General features: G+C 63.4%; 1 protein-coding gene across 1 annotated transcript in view; it reads left to right on the top strand.

The window, feature by feature from the left end:
• Nucleotides 1-7,821, top strand: part of KDM2A (lysine demethylase 2A) — a 65,709-nt gene extending 57,888 nt beyond the window's left edge. The window contains 11 exon segments of the mRNA XM_029060646.2: nucleotides 483-566; nucleotides 1,133-1,405; nucleotides 1,502-1,633; nucleotides 3,513-3,602; nucleotides 4,923-5,641; nucleotides 6,584-6,590; nucleotides 6,593-6,724; nucleotides 6,726-6,750; nucleotides 6,971-7,129; nucleotides 7,253-7,468; nucleotides 7,574-7,821. Of these exon segments, the coding sequence (XP_028916479.1) occupies nucleotides 483-566; nucleotides 1,133-1,405; nucleotides 1,502-1,633; nucleotides 3,513-3,602; nucleotides 4,923-5,641; nucleotides 6,584-6,590; nucleotides 6,593-6,724; nucleotides 6,726-6,750; nucleotides 6,971-7,129; nucleotides 7,253-7,468; nucleotides 7,574-7,755 (2,019 nt within the window). The 3' untranslated portion in view covers nucleotides 7,756-7,821.
• The last annotated feature ends 13,101 nt before the right edge of the window (nucleotides 7,822-20,922 follow it).

Genomic DNA, 20,922 nt, shown 5'->3' with positions numbered 1-20,922 from the left:
GCCCTTCCGAGGACCCCCCGAGCCGGGCGAGAGGCCGGGCCGGACGTCGGCCGCGGCCGTGACACGGTGTCGGGCGCCGAAAGCCGCCGGGCCGGCCCCCTGGCTCGGAAGCACCGGGGTGGGGCCGCGCCCCGTCACCCCCGGTGGGTCCCGGGGCCGGGGGTCCCTCCCGGAGATAAACGCTCGGGGCACCCGAGGCCCTCGGGGGTGGCGCTGAGAGAGACCTGGAGGCGGGCCCGGTCCGTCCCTCCCCCGGGGGTGGGGGTGGCCAGTCTGCCTGCCGCCTGCGCGCGACGCCAGTCAGCGCAAGGAAGGGCGTCCAGATGCCCCGGGCCCGAGCCGAGCCCGGGGGCCCCTCCCCGTCCAGCGCGGGGGCCTCCGGAGGCCCTCTGTGTGGCTCTTTGTGGCCGGGGAGAACTCGGAGCTACACGTCACCCGGCAGTCACGCTCTCCTCCCCTCCCTTCTCCTTTCCTCCCCACAGGTCCTCCTGGAGGAGCTGGCCAGCAGTGACCCCAAGCTCGCCCTCACTGGAGTCCCCATCGTGCAGTGGCCGAAGAGGGACAAGGTGAGCTCCTCGTGGGCGGGGGAACGTGGTTCGTGTCGTTGGCTCGGTCTCTCCCGGGCCCTTAGTGCGGCGCTCTGCCCCCGGTAAGCGCTCGGTAAATACCGTTGACCCACTGCCATTTCCCCCCCGGCTGCTGGGGCCCTCCTCCTGTAACCTCCTCGCCCTGGGGGCCCCTGGACCCGGAACCTTAGGGGTGCGGCCCTGGGGGGTTGCGGGGCGGTGATGAAAATAAATAGTAACAGCGGTATTTGTCAAGCGCTTACCGCCTGTCAAGCCCCAAACGGCTAAGCGCGAGGATAGGTGTGGGTTGATCGGGTCCCGGTGGTAGTTGGGCGCTTCGTCTGTGGCCAGCACGGGGGGCGGCGACGCACGAGGTGGGCTGAGGAGGAGGAAGAGGGACTGACCCTCGATCCGCGGCCGGGGCGGGGCCGAGGCCCCCGGGGTCTCCCGGCTCCGGGCGGCCTTTCTCCCCGCCCTGGGGCAGGGGTCGGGGGGCGGCCGCGAGCGGTCCGGGCCGGGCCCGCCTCCAACGGCCGGCCCTGACGGTCCGCTCGCGCTCTCGCCAGCTCAAGTTCCCTCCGCGGCCCAAGGTGCGCGTGCCCACCATCCCCATCACCAAGCCGCACACGATGAAGCCGGCCCCGCGGCTGACCCCGGTCAGGCCGGCCGCGGCGGCCTCGCCCATCGCCTCGGGGGCCCGGCGGCGGCGGGTGCGGTGCCGCAAGTGCAAGGCCTGCGTGCAGGGCGAGTGCGGCGTGTGCCACTACTGCCGGGACATGAAGAAGTTCGGAGGGCCCGGGCGCATGAAGCAGTCGTGCGTCCTCCGCCAGTGCTTAGCGGTGAGTGGGGGGCGGGAGGGAGCGGAGGCGGGCGGGGCAATGCGATGGGGGTGGGGGGCGGTCACGCTGAGCCCCCGCCGCCCGTCTCGCCCACAGCCCAGGCTGCCCCACTCGGTCACCTGCTCTCTGTGCGGGGAGGTGGATCAGAACGAGGAGACGCAGGACTTCGAGAAGAAGCTGATGGAGTGCTGCATCTGCAACGAGATCGTCCATCCCGGATGCTTGCAGGTGAAGGGGGCCGACGGGGGGGATCGCGGCCGCCTGGCCCTGCTTTTCGAAGGGGGTGGGGATCTCCTTCCAAGGCCCGGGGGGCGTCGGGACCTCCGTCGTCCCCGGCCGGCCGTGCCCCCCCGGGGGTGGCGGCCGCGCCCCCCCGGGGGTGGCGGCCGCGCCCCCCCGGGGGTGGCGGCCGCTCCCAGGGGCGAAATCGGTGGCCTCGACGTGAAAGATCTCCACGGAGACCGAGCCATCGCCGGCATTGACCCGGCACCTCCTGCGTGCCGAGCCCTGCGCTAAGCGCTTGGGGAGCGAAGCGGCCGTAGCACGTACGATCTCGGGACCCCGGCAACTTAGAGACTGCCGAGGGAGACCAACCCGACACAGCCTAGGGAAAGGACAGGTGGCCGCGGCTCGGAAGGGCCGCGTAAGGGCTCGCGGCCTACCGAGCGCTGCGAGCATCGGGGCAGATGCAGGAGACTCAAGCCGCACACGGTCCCCGGCCCACGGCTCGGCGGCGCCAGCACGGGCTCGGGAGTCGGACCCTTGTCCGCTGTGTGACCTTGGGCAAGTCACGTAACCTTTCTGGGCCTCAGTTTCTTCATCGGTAAAATGAGGATTGAGACTGTGAGCCCCCTGTGGGACGGGGGACTGTGTCCAACCTGATTTCCTCGTGCGTGCCCCGGTTCTTAGAACGGTACCTGCCATGTAAATGCTGAAGAAATACAATAATTATTGGCAGTAATCGTAGTGTGATATGGCGCTCACAGTCATAGAAGGAGGGGAAAAGGTTAATGAACCCCCATTTTACAGAGAAGGAAACTGAGGCCCAGAGAAGCCAAGGGACGTTTCCAAGGCCCAGGCCCGTGCTTTTTTCATTTGCTTTCCCTGATGGTGCCGGTTGTGGGTGGTGACCTGGCGGAGAAGAGAATTCCTTGGGAAAGACCCCACCCCCACCCCCACCCCCGCCTGGTGGGCGCCCGGTCCCGGAGGGGCCCTGAATCTGCCGGCGGGCCGAGCTGGGGTCTGCCGGCTGGCAGCGGGGAGGGAAGACCGGAACAGGGTGTCCTGGCAGGGTGGGTGTTGAGCGAGGCACGATCCCTCGGGGGCGAAGAGCGAGAGCTGGGTGGTAACTGTTGAGCACTTCCGTGCAGAGCGCTGTATTAAGCGCCGGGGGCAGGGGACAGTCCAACACAACAGAGCCAGCAGGCACCTTCCCCGCCCGTAACAAGCTTCCGGTCTAGAGGGATAAAGAAGAGAGTAAAGAGGGCTGGTTGAGTGACTGCCTGTAGACCGGGGTCGGGAGTTCCTGCCTGACCCGGGCAGGAGCGGGAGGGAGAAGGAGCCCCGGCCGACGTGTTAGAGAGGTGGTCCGGCCAGCGGGCTGGGGGCGGGGGAGGCTGACAGACCAGTCGGGCCCGGAAGCGTGTGGGCCAGCTGGATGGCCGTCGGGCGGGGGCTGGGGAGAGGAAGGGGTGGGCCTGCCGTGGTGGAGGAGGAAACCCCGGTGGGATTTAGTGACAGACGGTGTGGGGGTGAGAGCGGGGATGGGCGGAGGGTGGGGGAAGCGGTGGGGGCGGGCCGCGGTTTGGGGGCTTGTGAGCGAGCCCGGAGCCAGCCAGCCCGAACCGGGAGATGTAACCGGCTGCCTCGGTTTGCCCCGGGGCCTCCCCAGGTGTGTCCGTCTGTCCTGCGCTCCCCATCCCCCGAGGCCCCCGCCCATCTTCACTTGCAGACAGGAGCCCGTGTGAGGCGGCGTCCTCGGGCCTTTCCCAGCCCTCCCCCGCCCCAAACAAGCCCCTCCTCGGCCTCACGCACCCACGGGGAGAGGGTGACCCCGACCCGGGTCTCGCGGGGGCCGGGCCGACCTTCGCCTCTCCTCACCTCACAGATGGACGGAGAAGGACTGCTGAGCGATGAGCTGCCCAACTGCTGGGAGTGTCCGAAGTGTTACCAGGACGACGGCTCGGACAAGGGCCAGGTGAGAGCCGGGCCCCTCCCCCGACCAGGCTCCAGAGCCGCCTGGAGGGAATCTGGCCCTGCCCCGGGTGCGGGGAGGGCGTGGGAGGCAGCGGGGGACGGAGACGGTCGGCCTGGGGGGGTAAACGAGGGGTGCTGGGGCAGCAGGAGCCTTTTGGGCGCGGGACAGCCGTGTCTGAGGTTCCCGCCATCGGGAAGTGAGCCGCTCTGCCCGCCACCCACCCGCACCCTGCTCTGAGCCGTGTGTACGGGCAAGAGTCGGGGTGCCTGGGATGTGTGACCCGGGAGGGGTGCGTGCATGCTTGTATCTGGCCCTGCTGTGACATGGGTGTCTGGGCTGGGTTGAGGGGTGTGAGCGGCCCCGCGGGTGCACACGTGTGCTTGCGTCTAGCTGTGCTCAAACAGGGGTGTCTGGGCTGTTGGAGTGTGGGGGCTCGGCCCTGCTGTGGCTTCTGTGTGTGTGTGTGTGTGTGTCCAGCTCTGCTCTGACCTGTGTGCAGGGGAAGGTCAGGGTGGTCTGGGCGGTGCTGGAGAGTGTGGGCCCATCCCTGCTTTGGAGTGAGTGCGAGAGAGAGAGCGAGCACGCGTTTTGTCCGTTCACCCCTGCTCTGACCTGTGTGTGTAAGGGAGGGTTGGGGTGTCTGGGTCCATCCCAGCTCTGGGTTTTCTGCCTATGTGGGTGTTTCCCGGCCCTGCTGTGGTGGTCTGTGCGCGTGTGTGTGTCCTTCAGTGGCTGTAGTATGGCATGGGTCTGGAGTTGACTTATGTGTGTCCGTCTGGCCCGCCCTGAGCCCTGCGGGTGGCGAGAGGTGTGCGGGTGGGAAGGGGTCCGGTCTGCAGGGAAGGAAAGTACGGTGGAGGGGTCTGGACCGTGCGTGAGCGTGGGCCTGCCCCCGCTCCGGAATTTGCACGGATGCGGTTGCGTGACTGGGCCCGCTGTAGGCCTTGCGCGAATGTCCCGCCCCGCCCCTGGCCCTGTCTGTCCGGACCCACCCTGTCCCGTTTATCCAGTCGTGTTTATTGAGCACTCGCTGTGTGCAGAGCACTGGACTGAGCGCTTGGGAGAGGACAACAGACCGGTCGACGGGCACATCGCCCGCCCACGACGAGCTCACGGTCTAGAGGGGGTGCGGGGCCTGTGGCCGGGGAGCCAGGGAGCAAGGGTTACCGGCGGTGGGGGTCTGGGGGCTTGGGCCGAGACCCCCTGTTTCGGCCGCCCCGGGCGGGAGTGAAGCGCGGGGGGCGGGGGTGACTCCAACCCGCCCGGGGACCCCTCTGTCCCTGGCGCCGCTGACCCCGTCACCCCCCCGCGGCGTTGCAGAAGCGGAAGATGGAAGACAGCGACGAGGACACGGTGCAGGCCAAAGTCCTGCGGCCCCTGCGGAGCTGCGACGAGCCCCTGACGCCCCCGCCCCACTCGCCCCCGGCCATGCTGCAGCTGATCCACGACCCGGTGTCCCCCCGCGGCATGGTGACGCGTTCGTCCCCGGGGGCCGGGCCCAGCGACCACCACAGCGCCAGCCGGGACGAGCGCTTCAAGAGGCGGCAGCTGCTGCGACTGCAGGCCACGGAGCGCACGCTGGTGCGGGAGAAGGAGAACAACCCCAGCGGCAAGAAGGAGCTGTCGGAGGTGGAGAAGGCCAAGATCCGCGGCACGTACCTCACCGTGACCCTGCAGCGGCCCAGCAAGGAGCTGCACGGCACCTCCATCGTGCCCAAGCTGCAGGCCATCACCGCCTCCTCCGCCAACCTGCGCCACGCCCCGCGCGTGCTGGGGCCCCACCGCCCGGCCCGCCACCTGGCCCGCGGGGACGAGGAGGACGACGGGGACGAGGAGGAGGACGGGGACGAGGAGGAGGATGGGGAGGACGAGGACAGCACCGAGGAGGGCGGGGCGGCCCGGCTCAACGGCCGCGCCGGCTGGGCCCAGGACGGGGACGAGAGCTGGATGCAGCGGGAGGTGTGGATGAGCGTGTTCCGCTACCTCGGCCGCCGGGAGCTCTGTGAATGTATGCGCGTGTGCAAGACCTGGCATAAGTGGTGAGTCCGGCGGGCGGGGAGGGCGGCCTCCCGTCTCCACCCCCCACCTCTCGGGGACGGATCGGGTCCGGCGTCGGGGTGCCCCAAGCAGAAAGGCGTTCTCCCTCCCCCGCCGACCCCTTCCGCACGCTCTCTCTCCCTGGGGGCGAGAAGGCGGGCGGGCCGGGCAACCCGTCGTGCCTCTCGTCCCGCCCAGGGGAGTCCTTTCAAAGCGGAACCGTGCCCCTCCGTCTCGGCCGCGCCCTTGGGCACCCCGGGACCCGGAATCCCCGTCTCTTTCCCCGGCCGCCGCCTGGGCGTTTCGGGCCCACGCCGGCCCGCCGCGTTGCCCGGGGGAGATGGCGTCGGTCAGGGCCCGGGCGCCGTCGGCCCCTCCGCTCGCCCGCCCGCGGCCCCACCTTCCTCCCCGCCGGGTCGATTCGCGGTGACCTCGGTCTCGCGGGGTCAGATCTGGCAGCTGGCCACGCTCTCCGGGGTGGCTCCCCGCAGCCCCGGCCCCCACCCGCCCCCTCTCCCCCGCCCTCCGCTGCACTGCACCGCGCTGCGCTTTCCACCGCCCGGCTGGCGGAGCCGGGAAGCGGGGGAGGGCTCTGAAGAGGAGAGGAGCCGCTCGTTGCAGTGGCTGGCATGCGCAGAGCCCGGCTTCCCACTGCAGTGGAAATGCAGGCCTCGCCCCCAGCTCGGGGAAGCTGGGATATTTCAAGGTGGCGCCGGGGGAACCTCCCTCGGCCCCGCCTAGAATCGCGGCAGCCGGGAAGTGGGTCGCCGGGGGTCCCTCCCCGGGGCCCGGGCCGCCAGCCGCCGACCCCGGGCCCGGCGGAGGCCCGGGAGGGGGCGGGGGGGGCGGGGCGACCCCCCGGTCCCGGGAGGCGGGAGGGGGCCGTCGGGTGCGCGGGTCCGGGGACGCTCAGAGTGGGCTCCGCTCCCCGCCCCGGGGCTCAGGTGCTGCCGACAAGAGGCCTCTGGACGAAGATCGACCTGAGCCGGTGTAAGGGCCATCGTCCCCAGGCCCTCAGCGGCATCATCAAGCGGCAGCCGGTCAGCCTGGACCTCAGCTGGACCAACATCTCCAAAAAGCAGCTTCTCCTGGCTCGTCAACCGGCTGCCAGGTGGGTGGGGCCGCGGCCCCCGCCCGCGGGCGGTCTGTCCGGCCCCCGCGCTGCCCTGCCCGGGACGGAGGCGGCGGCGGGCGACGCCGGAGGACGAAGGAACGACCCCCGACCGTCGGCCTCGGGGGGGCCCCTCGGCCGGCTCCGGGCCGGACGGAGGTCACCCGGTCGGAGGCGAGGCCGCTCCCGCTGACCGCCCGCCCGTCCCCGTCTCCCGCAGGCCTGAAGGACCTCCTGCTGGCGGGCTGTTCCTGGTCGGCGGTCTCTGCCCTCAGCACCTCCACCTGCCCCCTTCTCAGGACCCTCGATCTTCGGTGGGCGGTGGGGATCAAGGACCCCCAGATTCGGGACCTGCTGACCCCGCCGACCGACAAACCCGGTACGGGGGGCGCGGGGAGGGGCCGGGGGGGCGCGGAGCGGAGGCCGGGGAGGGGGACCCCGCGGCCGCCACTTCCCGGGAAGCCGCCCGCTCTGACCGCCGCCCGCCGCCGCCGCCCCCCAGGCCAGGACAATCGCAGCAAACTCCGCAACATGACGGACTTCCGGCTGGCCGGCCTGGACATCACGGACGCCACCCTGCGCCTCATCATCCGCCACATGCCCCTGCTGTCCCGCCTCGACCTGAGCCACTGCAGCCACCTGACGGATCAGTCGGCCAACCTCCTCACCGCCGTCGGCTCCTCCACCCGCAACTCCCTGAACGGAGATCAACATGGCGGCGTGCGGGCCCGCGGGACCCGGGCGCGGCCGCGACGTGGGGGGTCGGGGAAGGGCGTCCCGTCCCCCGCCGCCCCGAGCTCAGCCCCGGCCCCTTCCCCCGCAGGCTGCAACAAGCTGACGGACCAGTCCCTGCTGTACCTGCGGCGCATCGCCAACGTCACCCTGATCGACCTGCGCGGGTGCAAGCAGATCACCCGCAAGGCCTGCGAGCACTTCATCTCCGACCTGTCCATCAACAGCCTCTACTGCCTGTCCGACGACAAGCTCATCCAGAAGATCAGCTAAGACCGGCCCGGAGCGCAGGCGGCGGGGGGTCCGGGGGCCCCGGGGGCCCCGGGGGCGGGCCGGAGGGCCGGGCCCCGCCCCGCCCCGCCCCGGGGAGCACCGGGCGCTGCTGGTGGTGCCCACGGTGACCAAGCTCTTAGTGCGGGACTCGGGGCCCCGTACGTCCGTGTCGCGCGTCGTTCCCCGCCCCCGGGCGGCCCGGACCGCCGGCCCGCGGCCCTCCTCCGCCCCGACCGGGCCGGGCCCGCCGCCCCCGCCGGCTCTCCCACTGGTGCTGTCGGGTGTCCGGAGAAAGACCGCACCCCCCCCCCCCCCCACGTCCCCTCCGCCCCCGCCCGCCCCCCGGCGGCCTCTCCCTCCCTCCCCCCCGCACTTCACCCCGACTCGGCGTAGAAAACGCGGTTGCACTTAGAGGGCCTCGGCCCCGCGGCGGGGCCTCGGCCTCAGAGGCGGGCGGATCTGCGGGCGCCCGCCGGAGGCTGCGGTGGCCCCTCCCTCCCCCCGGCCCCTCCGGCCCCCCGGTGCCCCGGCCCGGGCCATCCCCTCTCCGGAGGGCCCGGCCGGGGCCGGGCCGGGTCAGAGGGCGGGCCCGGGGAAGCGGAGGGCGCCTCGCGCCCCTCCCTGCCCGTGGCCCTGCCCTAGTGCCTAATCGGGAGCCCCAACTGCAGCTCCCCCTCTGCCCCCGCCCCTCCGCCCCACCCCCATCTGTCCTCCCCCCCAGGCCCGGCCCCTCCCCCCCCCCCCATACCCCAGCCCAGCCCCTCCCCGCCCCCTCCGCCCGCCCGCCCCCGGTTCGGTAGTGAGGCGGCCGGCCGGTCGGTCCAAAGATCCCCTGTCTCTCGGGCAGCAGAGAGCCTTTTGCACTTTAAAAAAAAAAAATGAGCGAGAGAGAGAGAAAAAAGGTTGGAGTTCCTTTTGGGTCAATATTTAAGGGTGTGAGACTGTCGCAGGGCCGCCTGTGCCCCAAAGCTCGGAAACGTTCAACGCAAATTTGCCACTCTGCTCCCCGATCTAGAAGCATATCGATAGCAACAACCTTGCCCCTGGCCCGCCCCCCGTGCCCCCCCTGCCCCTCCCGCTTCCCTCCACCTCCTCCTGCTCCCCTCCTCACCCCACCCCCCACCCCACCCCCGGGCCCGGCCCCCCTCCCCGGGGGCCTGGGCCGGAGGCAGCCGGTCTGCCCGCCCGCCCGGTCCTCTCCAGCCGCTGTGGGCAAGGGCGGGCCCCCGGCTGCCGGCCGCCCCCCACCCCGGGCCCCCCCACCGTGTGGGGTGCAGACCAGAGAAAGCGCTAGTGGCTTTATTCCAGAGTGCCTCGGTTAGGGGGGACTCTTCTGCAGAGAACCCCGGGGGTCGAGCAGAAAAACCTCAGTCACGGGCCGGGCGCGCGGAGAGGAGGTCGTCGGGGGAGACGGGGCCGACGGAGCGGGGGGGCGGGCCGGGCCGCTCTGCCGGCGGGACCCCGGGGGACGAGCCAGGGCGGGGGGGGGCGGGGGGAGGTCTCCCTTTGGAAAAACGGGCGGGGGGCACGGGGGGGGCAGGAGGAGCCCCCCCTGCAGGAGCCTTCCGGCCCCGGCATCTCGCCACCCGCGGGGCGACCCGGGCCCCTTCCCCCTCTTCCCCGTTCCCTCCCTTCTGAGCACGGCGGGGGGGGGGGGGGGGACGGACGGGGTTGGTGTCGGGGAGGGGGGGCCCCCCCCACAGGAAAGGAAGACAAATGATATATATATATAATATTAAAATCACTTGGTGATTAAAAAGAATTACTGCTCCATAAATAAAACTCCTAAAGTCACTATGTTTAAAGGGTTTGGTTGTGTTTTCGTTTTTTTGGAGAAATATTGTAAATATATATTTTTTGTTGCCGATTTAGAGTCGATCTCCAATGTTGTGCGAAATTTAAATTAAATGTAAGCATTAAGGGGACGAGAGCACCTGTCAGCGATCGCGGTCGCCGCCGCCGGACTCTCGGGCGGGGGAAGGTGGCCGGACCCCAGGCTCTCTTCGACATCGGTTTCAGAAGGAGCAAGGACGTCTTTCCTCTTGACACATTATTATGGGAATGGGAGATATTTGTGTAATAAAATAAAAAAAAGGAAAAAAAAAAAGATGCCAGCCTCTGAAGGGAAATATTTTGATTTTTGGGGGTCTTTTGGAATAAAAAAAGTTTTTAAAAATTCCGCCTGTGGGTGTATGTGCGCGCGCGCCCATCTCTCTGAACGGGGTTGGGGGGGGAGGAGCGCGCGGGTCTTGTTCGACGTCCGGCAAACTCGGCTCTCTCCTCTCTTCTCCCACCGGGCCCCAGCTCCCACTCTCGGTTCTCTCGCTACTGACCACCTGTGACGAAGGCCGGGCCCGGGACCCTTCGGGGGCCGGGCGGGGTGGGGGATGGTCCGGGGAGAGCGGCGGGGCTGCCCCGAGCCCTGACTAGTCCCCGGACCCCAAAGGTGAGCGCCAGTCAGCGGACCCCGGAAGCCCACCCGAATCTCCCCCGTTCATTCCGTCTATTTATGAATGCTCCCCGTGTGCGGGCACTGTACTGAGCGCTGGGGAGAGGCCAATCCAATGACCTGTGAGAGGGCGGAGAGGGCCCACTCCTCCCCCCTTCACATCCGGCGGCCCACCGCTCTCCCCATCCTCCGAACCCTTCAGACCCACCTCTCCTGCCGGCCGTCCCCCGATGGGCGAATCTGCTCAAATTATAATAATGTTGGTATTTGTTAAGCGCTTAGTCTGTGCAGAGCACTGCTCTAAGCGCTGGGGGAGATACAGGGTAGTCAAGTTGCCCCCACGTGAGGCTATCTGTCTATCCCCTGCCTCGAGGGTCATTTATTTTACTTCCGCGTCGTCCAGACGGTGCGTTTCTGGGCATGTATCACCCTGTGGCTCAGTGGAAAGAACCCGGGTTTAGAAATCAGAGGTCACGGGTTCCAATCCCAGCTCCACCACCTGTCACCTGTGTGATTTGGGGCAAGTCATTTCTCGGTGCCCCAGTGACCTCATCTGTAAAATGGGGATGAAGGCTGCGAGCCTCACAGGGGACAACCTGCTGACCCTGTATCTACCCCAGCGCTTAGAACAGTGCTCGGGCACAGAGTAAGCGCTTAAATACCGACGTTATTATTAACCGTTACCACAGAAAGGAGAAGTGCGCTCGCCTAAATATCTGCTGTCTGTAGTTTCTGTCTGTCTTCCCTTTACTGGGGTATAAATGCTTCAAAGGCCAGGAACCCTATAGCGGGAAGCAGCGTGGCTCAGTGGAAAGAGCCTGGGCTTGGGAGTCAGAGGTCATGGGTTTGAATCCTGACTTCTGCCACTTGTCAGCTGTGACTGTGGGCAAGTCACTTCACTTCTCTGGGCCTCAGTTCCCTCCTGCCAAATGGGGATGAAGACTGGGAGCCTCACGTGGGTCACCCGATGACCCTGTATCCCCTCCCCAGCGCTTAGAACAGTGCTCTGCACATAGCAAGCGCTTAACAAATACCATTATTATCATTATTATTATTCCAGGGTTCAGACAGTACTTCAATAATCATTATCATCATGGTACTTACGTGCTTACTATGTGCCAAGCCCTGTTGGAAGCACTGGGGTAGGTACGGGTTACTCAGGTTGGACGTAGTCCCCGTTTGGGACTCAAACTCAGATCCCCATTTTACACGAGTCACTGAGACCCAGAGAAGTAAGTGATTTCCCCCAAGGTCACCCAGCAGGCAAGCGGGGAGCCGGGATAGTAATAATAATAATAATGTTGGCATTTGTTAAGCGCTTACTATGTGCAGAGCACTGTTCTAAGCGCCGGGGGAGATTACAGGGGTCATCAGTTGTCCCATGTGGGCTCACCGTCTTCATCCCCATTTTCCAGATGAGGGAACTGAGGTACCGAGAAGTGAAGCGACTTGCCCAAAGTCACAGCTGACAGGTGGCGGAGCCGGGATTAGAACCCATGACCTCTGACTCCCAAGACTTATGTCTACTGACTGACTCCCTATGTCTACCCCAGCGCTTAGAACAGTGCTCGGCACATAGTAAGCGCTTAAACAAATACCAACATTATTATTATTATTAAGACCTGGCTCTTTCTACTGAGCCACGCTGCTTCTCAACTGGAGGGGTCTGAGGGGAGGGGGTGGGATGGGGGGTTCTTTTCTCCCGCTAAGCCCACGCGCGCCTCATGGGCCGGCTGAGGTGTTTGGCTCCCGCTTCCGGCCCGGTGTCTCCCGGCTGCTGCCCCTCTGGGAGTTTTGCGGGTCGGATGCGAGGCTCGGGGCCTGGCCCCCGAAATGGGGGTCCGGAGGGGAGAGGGAGTGGACTCGCGGGGGTGAGCGGGAGCCGCGCGGGGTCGAGAGCTGTGACGAAGGCCAGGCCCGGGCCTGGGACCCTTCGGGGGCCGGGCGGGGTGGGGATGGTCCGGGGACAGCGGCCAGGCTGCCCCGGGCCCTGACTAGTCCCCGGACCCCAAAGGTGAGAGCCAGTCAGCGGACCCCGGAAGCCCACCCGAATCTCCCCCGTTCATTCCGTCTATTTATTGAATGCTCCCCGTGTGCCGGGCACTGTACTGAGCGCTTGGGAGAGGCCAATACAATGAAAAGACATTTCCTGCCCCCAACGAGCTTAGGCTCGCCTTGGTCTTAGCTCCCGCTGAACGCCGGATGTCCACGTGTGGGTGCGTGTGCACGCCTGTATTTGGGGAGGGGGAGGCGGTGGGGAGAGAGACACAGAGACAGAGACAGAGACGGAGAGAGGTCGGGGAGGGGGAAGGGGAGGCGAGTCGGGAGAGGAAGCAGGCCCCGCGGCTCCCGGAAACACCGCTTCCGCCGTCATTGTCCGCGGCGGGGGCGGGCGACTGCGAGGCCCCGGTCGACCCCGGCCGGGGAAACTGAGGCCAGCCCCACGGACGGTGGTTTCCGACCGGCCGTCGAGGCCTGCGGAGGCGCCCGACCCCTCCTCACCTGACCCCTGACCCCGAGCCCCTCCTCTCCCCCACAGCCTCTCCGTGGCCTTTTGAGAAGCAGCGTGGCTCGGTGGAAAGAGCGCGGGCTTGGGAGTCGGAGGTCATGGGTTCTAATCCCGGCTCAGCCGCTAGTCAGCTGTGTGACCTTGGGCAAGTCACTTAACTTCTCTGGGCCTCAGTGACCTCATCTGTCAAATGGGGATTAAAACTGTGAGCCTCACGCGGGACAACCTGATCACCTTGTATCCCCCCAGTGCTTAAACAGTGCTTGCACATAGTAAGCGCTTAACAAATACCACAATTTATTTTATTTATTTATTTTCCTCTCCCAAGCCCCTCCCCCTGGTCCCTTTCCCCTCCCCACCCCCCCCAGTCCTGGATCCCCCCACGTGGGGGAGGCGGGGAGCTCAAAGGCCGGGAGTGGAAACCGTGTCTACCAACTCTAGGTACCCTCCCAAGCGCTTGATACAGTTTTCTGCACACGGTGAGCCCCGTTAATTGATTTGGTACATGGAAAGTAACAATAATAATAATAATAATGTTGGTATCTGTTAAGCGCTTACTATGTGCGGAGCACTGTTCTAAGCGCTGGGGTAGATACAGGGTCAATCAGGTTGCCCCACGTGGGGCTCACAGTCTTCATCCCCATTTTACAGAGGAGGTCACTGAGCACCGAGAAGTGAAGTGACTTGCCCACCGTCACACAGCTGACCAGGGGCAGAGCCGGGATTCGAACCCCTGACCTCTGACTCCCAAGCCCGGGCTCTTTGCACTGAGCCAAGCTGCTTCTCTATCTACCAACTCTGTTTTAGTGCACTCTCCCAAGCGCTCAGCACAGCGCTCTGCACGCATAAGTGTTCTATAAATACCATTCACTGATTCTGTATATGAAAAGTGTATCAACTCTATGATACTCCCTAGCTCAGTACAGCGCTCTGCACACAGGAAGCACTCAATAAATGCAATTGATTGATATATAATTGATTTTTGATTGATTGATTGATTGACCAACTACTCTCCCCCTCCTCTCTCAGGGTTTGGTTTTAATGCCTGTCTCCCCGTCTAGACTGTGAGCTTCTTGTGGGCAGGGAACGTGTCCAGGCTGTGGTACGTTGTCCTCTCCCCTGTGCCTCGCCCACCTGAGGGACCCCACAGGGGACAGGCCTCCACCCAGCTGGGGGACCCCAGAGAAGCGGCGTGGCTCAGTGGAAAAGAGCCCGGGCTTCGGAGTCAGAGGTCACGGAGTTCGACTCCCGGCTCTGCCACTTGTCAGCTGTGTGACTGTGGGCACGTCACTTAACTTCTCTGTGCCTCAGTGCCTCATCTGTAAAATGGGGACTGTGATCCTCATGTGGGACACACCTGGTGACCCTGTATCTCCCCCAGCGCTTAGAACAGTGCTCTGCACATAGTAAGCGCTTAACAAATACCAAACATTATTATTATTACCTGATGGGGGGTGAGGAGGTTAGGCTCGAGGTCCCCGGGGGGAAAGGCCTCAACCCAGCCGGGGGACCCCCATGGAGGGGGGGAGGGGGTTAAGGCCCCACCGGGCCTCAGACACCAGTGGGACCCCAAGGGGGACGGACCTCACCCAGCACCCAGGACCCCACGAGGGGCGGGGGGGTGGGGGGATCTGTCCCTTGGGAGGGTCAGCTCCGCGGAGCCTCTGCGAAGCGCGGGGAGACAGGAGGGGAGGGAGAGAGGGAGGAAGGGAGGCTCAGTGGAAAGAGCCCGGGCTTGGGAGTCAGAAGTCATGGTTCGAATCCCGGCTCCGCCACTTGTCAGCTTGTGTGACTGTGGGCGAGTCACTTCACTTCTCTGGGCCTCAGTGACCTCATCTGTAAGATGGGGATTAAGATTGTGAGCCTCACGTGGGACCACCTGATGACCCTGGATCTCCCCCCAGCGCTTAGAACAGTGCTGTGCACATAGTAAGCGCTTAACAAACACCAACATGAATTATTATTAGAGGGAGAGAGGAAGAGGGAAGGGAGAGGGAAGAGAGAAGGGGAGGGAGGGAGGGAGGGAAGAAGGGAGGAAGGGAGGAGGGCGTGAGCGGCGCAAGGCCGGGGCCGCCTGGTCGGCAAATCCCCTGGCGCCCCTCCAGGCCCCGCCCGCAAGAGCCCGACCTGGGGAGGCACAGGTCACGGGTTCGAATCCCGCCTCCGCCCCTTGTCGGCTGGGTGACTGTGGGCCAGTCCCTTCACTTCTCCGGGCCTCAGCGACCTCATCTGTCAAATGGGGATGAAGACTGGGAGCCTCACGTGGGACAACCTGACGACCCTGGATCTACCCCAGCGCTTAGAACAATGCTCGGCACAGAGTACGCGCTACCCCCCTTTCACCTTTCCGCAGCTAAACCCTCTTTCCCCCCCCATTTCCCTCGGCTCCTCTCCCTCTCCCGTCCCCTCCCCTCAGCACTGTACTCGTCCGCTCGACTGTATATATCTTCATCACCTTATTTATTTTGTTAATGAGATTACATCGCCTCGATTCTATTTATCTGCTATTGTTTTAATGAGATGTTCATCCCCTCGATTCTATTTATTGCCATCGTTCTTGTCTGTCCGTCTCCCCGATTAGACTGTGAGCCCGTCAAAGGGCAGGGACTGTCTCTGTTCCCGATTTGTCCATTCCAAGCGCTTAGTCCAGTGCTCTGCACATAGTAAGCGCTCAATAAATACTATTGAATGAATGAATTAATGAACAAATACCAACATTATTATTATTATTATTCCCCCGCCAGGCCCCGCCCACACAGTCAGGCTCCGCCCCCAGCCTCTCCTCTTCAGAGAGGCAACGTGGTTTAGTGGAAATAATAATAATAATAATAATGTTGGTATTTGTTAAGCGCTTACTATATGCCCAGCACTGTTCTAAGCGCTGAGGTCATAATAATAGTTAATAATAATGTTGGTATCTATTAAGCGCTTACTATGTGCCGAGCACTGTTCTAAGCGATGGGGGAGATCCAGGGTCATCGGGTTATCCCACGTGAGGCTCACAGTTAATCCCCGTTTTACAGATGAGGGAACTGAGGCCCAGAGAAGTGAAGTGACTTACCCACAGTCACACACCTGACAAGTGGCAGAGTTAGGATTCGAACCCATGACCTCCGACTCCCCATCCCGGGCTCTTTCCACTGAGCCACGCTGCTTCTGGTATTTGTTAAGTGCTTACGATGTGCCGAGCTGGGGCACATACAAGGTCATCAGGTTGTTCCACGGGGGGGCTCACAGTCTCAATGCTCACGTGGCTCAGTGGAAAGAGCCCGGTCTTGGGAGTCAGAGGTCATGGGTTCGAATTCCGGCTCTGCCACATGTCAGCTGTGTGACCTTGGGCAAGTCACTTAACTTCTCTGGGCCTCATTTCCCTCAGCTGTAAAATGGGGATTAACTGTGAGCCCCATGTGGGACCACCTGATGACCCTGTATCTCCCCCAGCGCTTAGAACAGTGCTCTGCACATAGTAAGCGCTTAACAAATACCAACATTATTATCATTATATATTTTTATTCCCCTATTTATTTTGTTAATGAGTGTCCATCCCCTTGATTCTATTTTATCGTGATTATGTTGCCTTGTTTTGTCCGTCTCTGCCCCCGATTAGACCGTGAGCCCGTCACTGGGCAGGGATGGTCTCTATCTGTGGCCGAATTGTCTATTCCAAGCACTTAGCACCGTGTTCTGCACCTAGTAAGCGCTCAATCAATACTATTGAATGAATGAATCTCCATTTTACAGATGAGGTCACTGAGGCTCAGAGGAATAAAGTGACTTGCTCAAGGTCCCACAGCAGACAAGCGGTGGAGCTGGGATTCGAACCCATGACCTCTGACTGCCCAGGCCGGGCTCTTGCCCCCGAGCCACGCTGCTTCGCACGAGGAACCGAGAAAATCCACTCTTGACCCCACTTCCCCCTCCAGTTATCGCCCTATCTCCCTACTACCCTTCCTTTCCAAAATCCTAGAACGAGTCGTCTACAATCGATGCTTAGAATTCCTTAACTCCCATTCTCTCCCAGACCCCCTCCGATCTGGCTTCCGTCCCCTCCGCTCTACCGAGACTGCTCTCTCTAAGGTCACCCGTCACCTCCTTCTTGCCAAATCCAAGGGCTCCTACTCCATTCTGATCCTCCTTGACCTCTCTGCTGCCTTTGACACCGTCGACCATCCCCTCCTCCTCCATACCTTATCTCACCTTGGCTTCCCGGACTCTGTCCTCTCCCGGTTCTCCTCTCGCCTCTCTGGCCGGTCATTCTCGGTCTCCTTCGCCGGAGCCTCCTCCCCCTCCCATCCTTTAACTGTCGGAGTTCCTCAAGGGTCAGTTCTCGGCCCCCTTCTGTTCTCCATTTACACTCACTCCCTCGGTGAACTCATCCGCTCTCACGGCTTCGACTACCATCTCTACGCAGATGACACGCAGATCTACGTCTCCGCCCCTGTCCTCTCCCCCTCCCTTCGGGCTCGCATCTCCTCCCGCCTCTGGGACGTCTCCACCTGGATGTCGGCCCGCCACCTAAAACTCAACATGAGCGAGACCGAGCTCCTCATCTTCCCTCCCAAACCCGGTCCTCTCCCGGACTTCTCTATCACCGTGGATGGCACGACCGTCCTTCCCGTCTCTCGGGCCCGCGATCTCGGTGTCATCCTCGACTCGTCTCTCTCGTTCGCCCCACGCATCCTATCCGTTACCGAGACCTGCCGGTTTCACCTCTACGATATCGCCGAGATCCGCCCTTTCCTCTCCACCCAAATGGCTACCTTACTGCTACGGGCTCTCGTTATATCCCGGCTAGACTACTGTGTCAGCCTTCTCTCTGACCTCCCTTCCTCCTCTCTCGCCCCGCTCTGGTCTATTCTTCACTCCGCTGCCCGGCTCATCTTCCCGCAGAAACGATCTGGGCGTGTCACTCCCCTTCTTAAACAACTCCAGTGGTTGCCTATCGACCTCCGCTCCAGACAAAAACTCCTCACTCTAGGCTTTGAGGCTCTCCGTCACCTTGCCCCTTCCTACCTCTCCTCCCTTCTCTCTTTCTCCCGCCCACCCCGCACGCTCCGCTCCTCCGCCACCCACCTCCTCACCGTCCCTCGGTCTCGCCCGTCCCGCCGTCGACCCCCGGGCCATGTCCCCCCATGGTCCCGGAACGCCCTCCCTCCTCACCCCCGCCAAACTGATTCTCTTCCCCTCTTCAAAACCTTACTTAAAACTCACCTCCTCCGAGAGGCCTTCCCAGACTGAGCTCCTCTTCTCCCTCTACTCCCTCTGCCATCCCCCCTTTACCTCTCCGCAGCTAAACCTTCTTTTTCCCCTTTTCCCTCTGCTCCTCCACCTCTCCCTTCCCATCCCCACGGCACTGTACTCGTCCGCTCAACTGTATATATTTCCATTGCCCTATTTATTTTGTTAATGAATTGTACATCGCCTCGATTCTATTTAGTCGCCATTGTTTTTACGAAATGTTCTTCCCCTCGACTCTATTTATCGCCATCGTTCTCGTCTGTCCGTCTCCCCCGATCAGACCGTAAGCCCGTCAAACGGCAGGGACCGTCTCTATCTGTTGCCGACTTGTTCATCCCAAGCGCTTAGTACAGTGCTCTGCACATAGTAAGCGCTCAATAAATACTATTGAATGAATGAATGAATGAATGAATGAAAGGTAAGTGACTTGGCCAAAGTCATGCGGCTGCCAGGAGAGAGTCCGGGCTGGGGGGGAGTCTATAGTCTCGCCCATCCCGTCGTCGACCCCCGGGCCACGTCCTCCCGCGGGCCCGGAACGCCCTCCCTCCTCACCTCTGCCAAACTCATTCTCTTCCCCTCTTCAAATCCCTACTTAAAACTCACCTCCTCCAAGAGGCCTTCCCAGACTGAGCTCCCCCCTTTTTCCCTCTGCTCCCTCTACCCGTCCCCTTTCACCTCTCCGCAGCTAAACCCTCTTCTCCCCCCTCTCCCTCTGCTCCTCCCCCTCTCCCGTCCCACCCCCTCAGCACCGTACTCGTCCGCTCGACTGTATATACCTTCATCACCCTATTTATTTTGTTTAATGAGATGTACATCACCCTGAGTCTATTTAGTTGCCGTTGTCTTTATGAGATGTTCTTCCCCTCGACTCTATTTATTGCCATTGTTCTTGTCCGCCAGTCTCCCCCGATTAGACTGTAAACCCGTCAATGGGCAGGGACGGTCTCTATCTGTTGCCGACTTGTCCATTCCAAGCGCTTAGTCCAGTGCTCTGCACCTAGTAAGCGCTCAGTAAATACTATTGAATGAGTGAACAAATACCGACATTATTATTATTATTACTTGTAGCGCCCCCCTCCTTTTTAAGGGTATTTAAGTGCTCACTATATGCCAGGCACTGTACTAAGCGCTGGGGTAGATACACACTAATCGCTCAATAAATACTATTGAATGAATGAGTCAGAGGTCGTGGGTTCTCATCCCGCCCCCGCCACTTCTCAGCTGCGTGACTTTAGGCCAGTCGCTTCACTTCTTTTATGCCTCAGTTCCCTCATCTGGAAAATGGGGATTAAGCCTGGGAGCCCCACGTGGGACAACCTGTCAATCTTGTATCTCCCCAGCGTTTAGGACAGCGCTCGGCACCGAGTAAGCGCTTAACGAGTACCATTAGCGTTATTACCCCAGCGCTTAGCACAGTGCCGGGCACCTAGTGAGTGCTTACTAAATACCATCATGATTATCATTATCATTATTACCCCAGCGCTTAGCACAGTGCCGGGCACCTAGTGAGTGCTTACTAAATACCACCATGATTATCATTATCATTATTACCCCAGCGCTTAGCACAGTGCCGGGCACCTAGTAAGTGCTTACTAAATACCATCATGATTATCATTATTACCCCAGCGCTTAGCACAGTGCCGGGCACCTAGTAATTGCTTACCAAATACCAGCATCATCCCTGGGAAGCAGCGTGGCTCAGTGGAAACGAGCCTGGGCTTCGGAGTCAGAGGTCAGGGGTTCGAATCCCGGCTCTGCCACTTGTCGGCTGGGTGACTGGTGGGCGAGTCACTTCACTTCTCTGGGCCTCAGTTCCCTCATCCGTAAAATGGGGATGAAGCCTGGGAGCCTCACGTGGAACCACCTGATGACCCTGTATCTCCCCCAGCACTTGGAACGGTGCTCTGCACAAAGTAAGCGCTTAACAAATACCAACATTATTAAGCACTTAGCAAATACTATCATTATTATTATTACTATTATTGTTATTCTTCAGCCCCCGCCCCCTCCCTGCTGGGCCCCGCCTCCACAGGCCCCGCCCCGCCGCCCTCCAAGCCCCGCCCCCTCCAGACTTGGCCCCGCCCCTCCGGGCCCCGCCCACGTCACTTCCGACGGTGGCCCCGCCCCGCCACACCCTGCTGGACCCCGCCCCCTACTGGCGGCGCCCCCTAAAGCCCCGCCCCTAACGCCCACCCCACCCACTTCCGGTGTGGGCCCCGCCCACCGCCCCCCGCCCCCTCCTCTTGGAGCCCCGCCCCTCGTGCCCCCCACCCCCGCCCCTTCCTGGTTTGGCCCCGCCCCCGCCCCCTCGGGGCCCCTCCCCTCATCCCCTGTGGCCCCGCCCCTTTCAGCCCCCTCCACCAGCCACTTCCGGTTTTGGCCCCTCCCCTCCCCTCGGGGCCCCGCCCCTCGCGCCCCGTGGCCCCGCCCCTTTCGGGTCCCTCCCCCTTCCGGTTTGGGCCCCGCCCACTGCCCCCCCTCCTCACGAGGCCCCACCCCTCATCCCCTGGGGCCCCGCCCTTCGAGCCCCTCCCCCGCCTCTTCCGCCTGTGGTCCCGCCCCAACCCCCGTGGCCCCGCCCCTATCTCCGCCCCTTCCGGCTTTGACCCCGCCCCCGGTCCCCTGAGGCCCCGCCCCCTCCCCCCACCGCCGCTTCCGGCTTTGGCCCCGCCCTCAGCCTCATCCCCCGTGTCCCCCGCCCCTCGGCCGCCACTTCCGGCTCTGCGCCCCGCCCCGCCCCGCTCCCCGTCCTCTCGGGGCCCCGCCCCCGAGCCCTTCCGGGTGCGTCCCCGCCCCCCCCCGCCCCCCCCGCTCCGCCGGTCTGTCCGTCTGTGGGTCTGTGCGTGTGTCGGCCGTGCGTCCGTCTGTCCGGCTTTGGGCCGGGGGTGGGGGCCATGAGGCCGGGCCCGTGATCGCGGCCGCCCGGGAGCCGGGGCGGGGGAGGAAGGGAGAGGCGGGACCGGTCGGCCGG

The sequence above is a fragment of the Ornithorhynchus anatinus genome, chromosome 3 (assembly GCF_004115215.2).
Source record: "Ornithorhynchus anatinus isolate Pmale09 chromosome 3, mOrnAna1.pri.v4, whole genome shotgun sequence".
In the NCBI taxonomy this organism is placed as follows: Eukaryota; Metazoa; Chordata; class Mammalia; order Monotremata; family Ornithorhynchidae; genus Ornithorhynchus; species Ornithorhynchus anatinus.
This window is presented reverse-complemented; position numbering and strand designations above follow the sequence as displayed.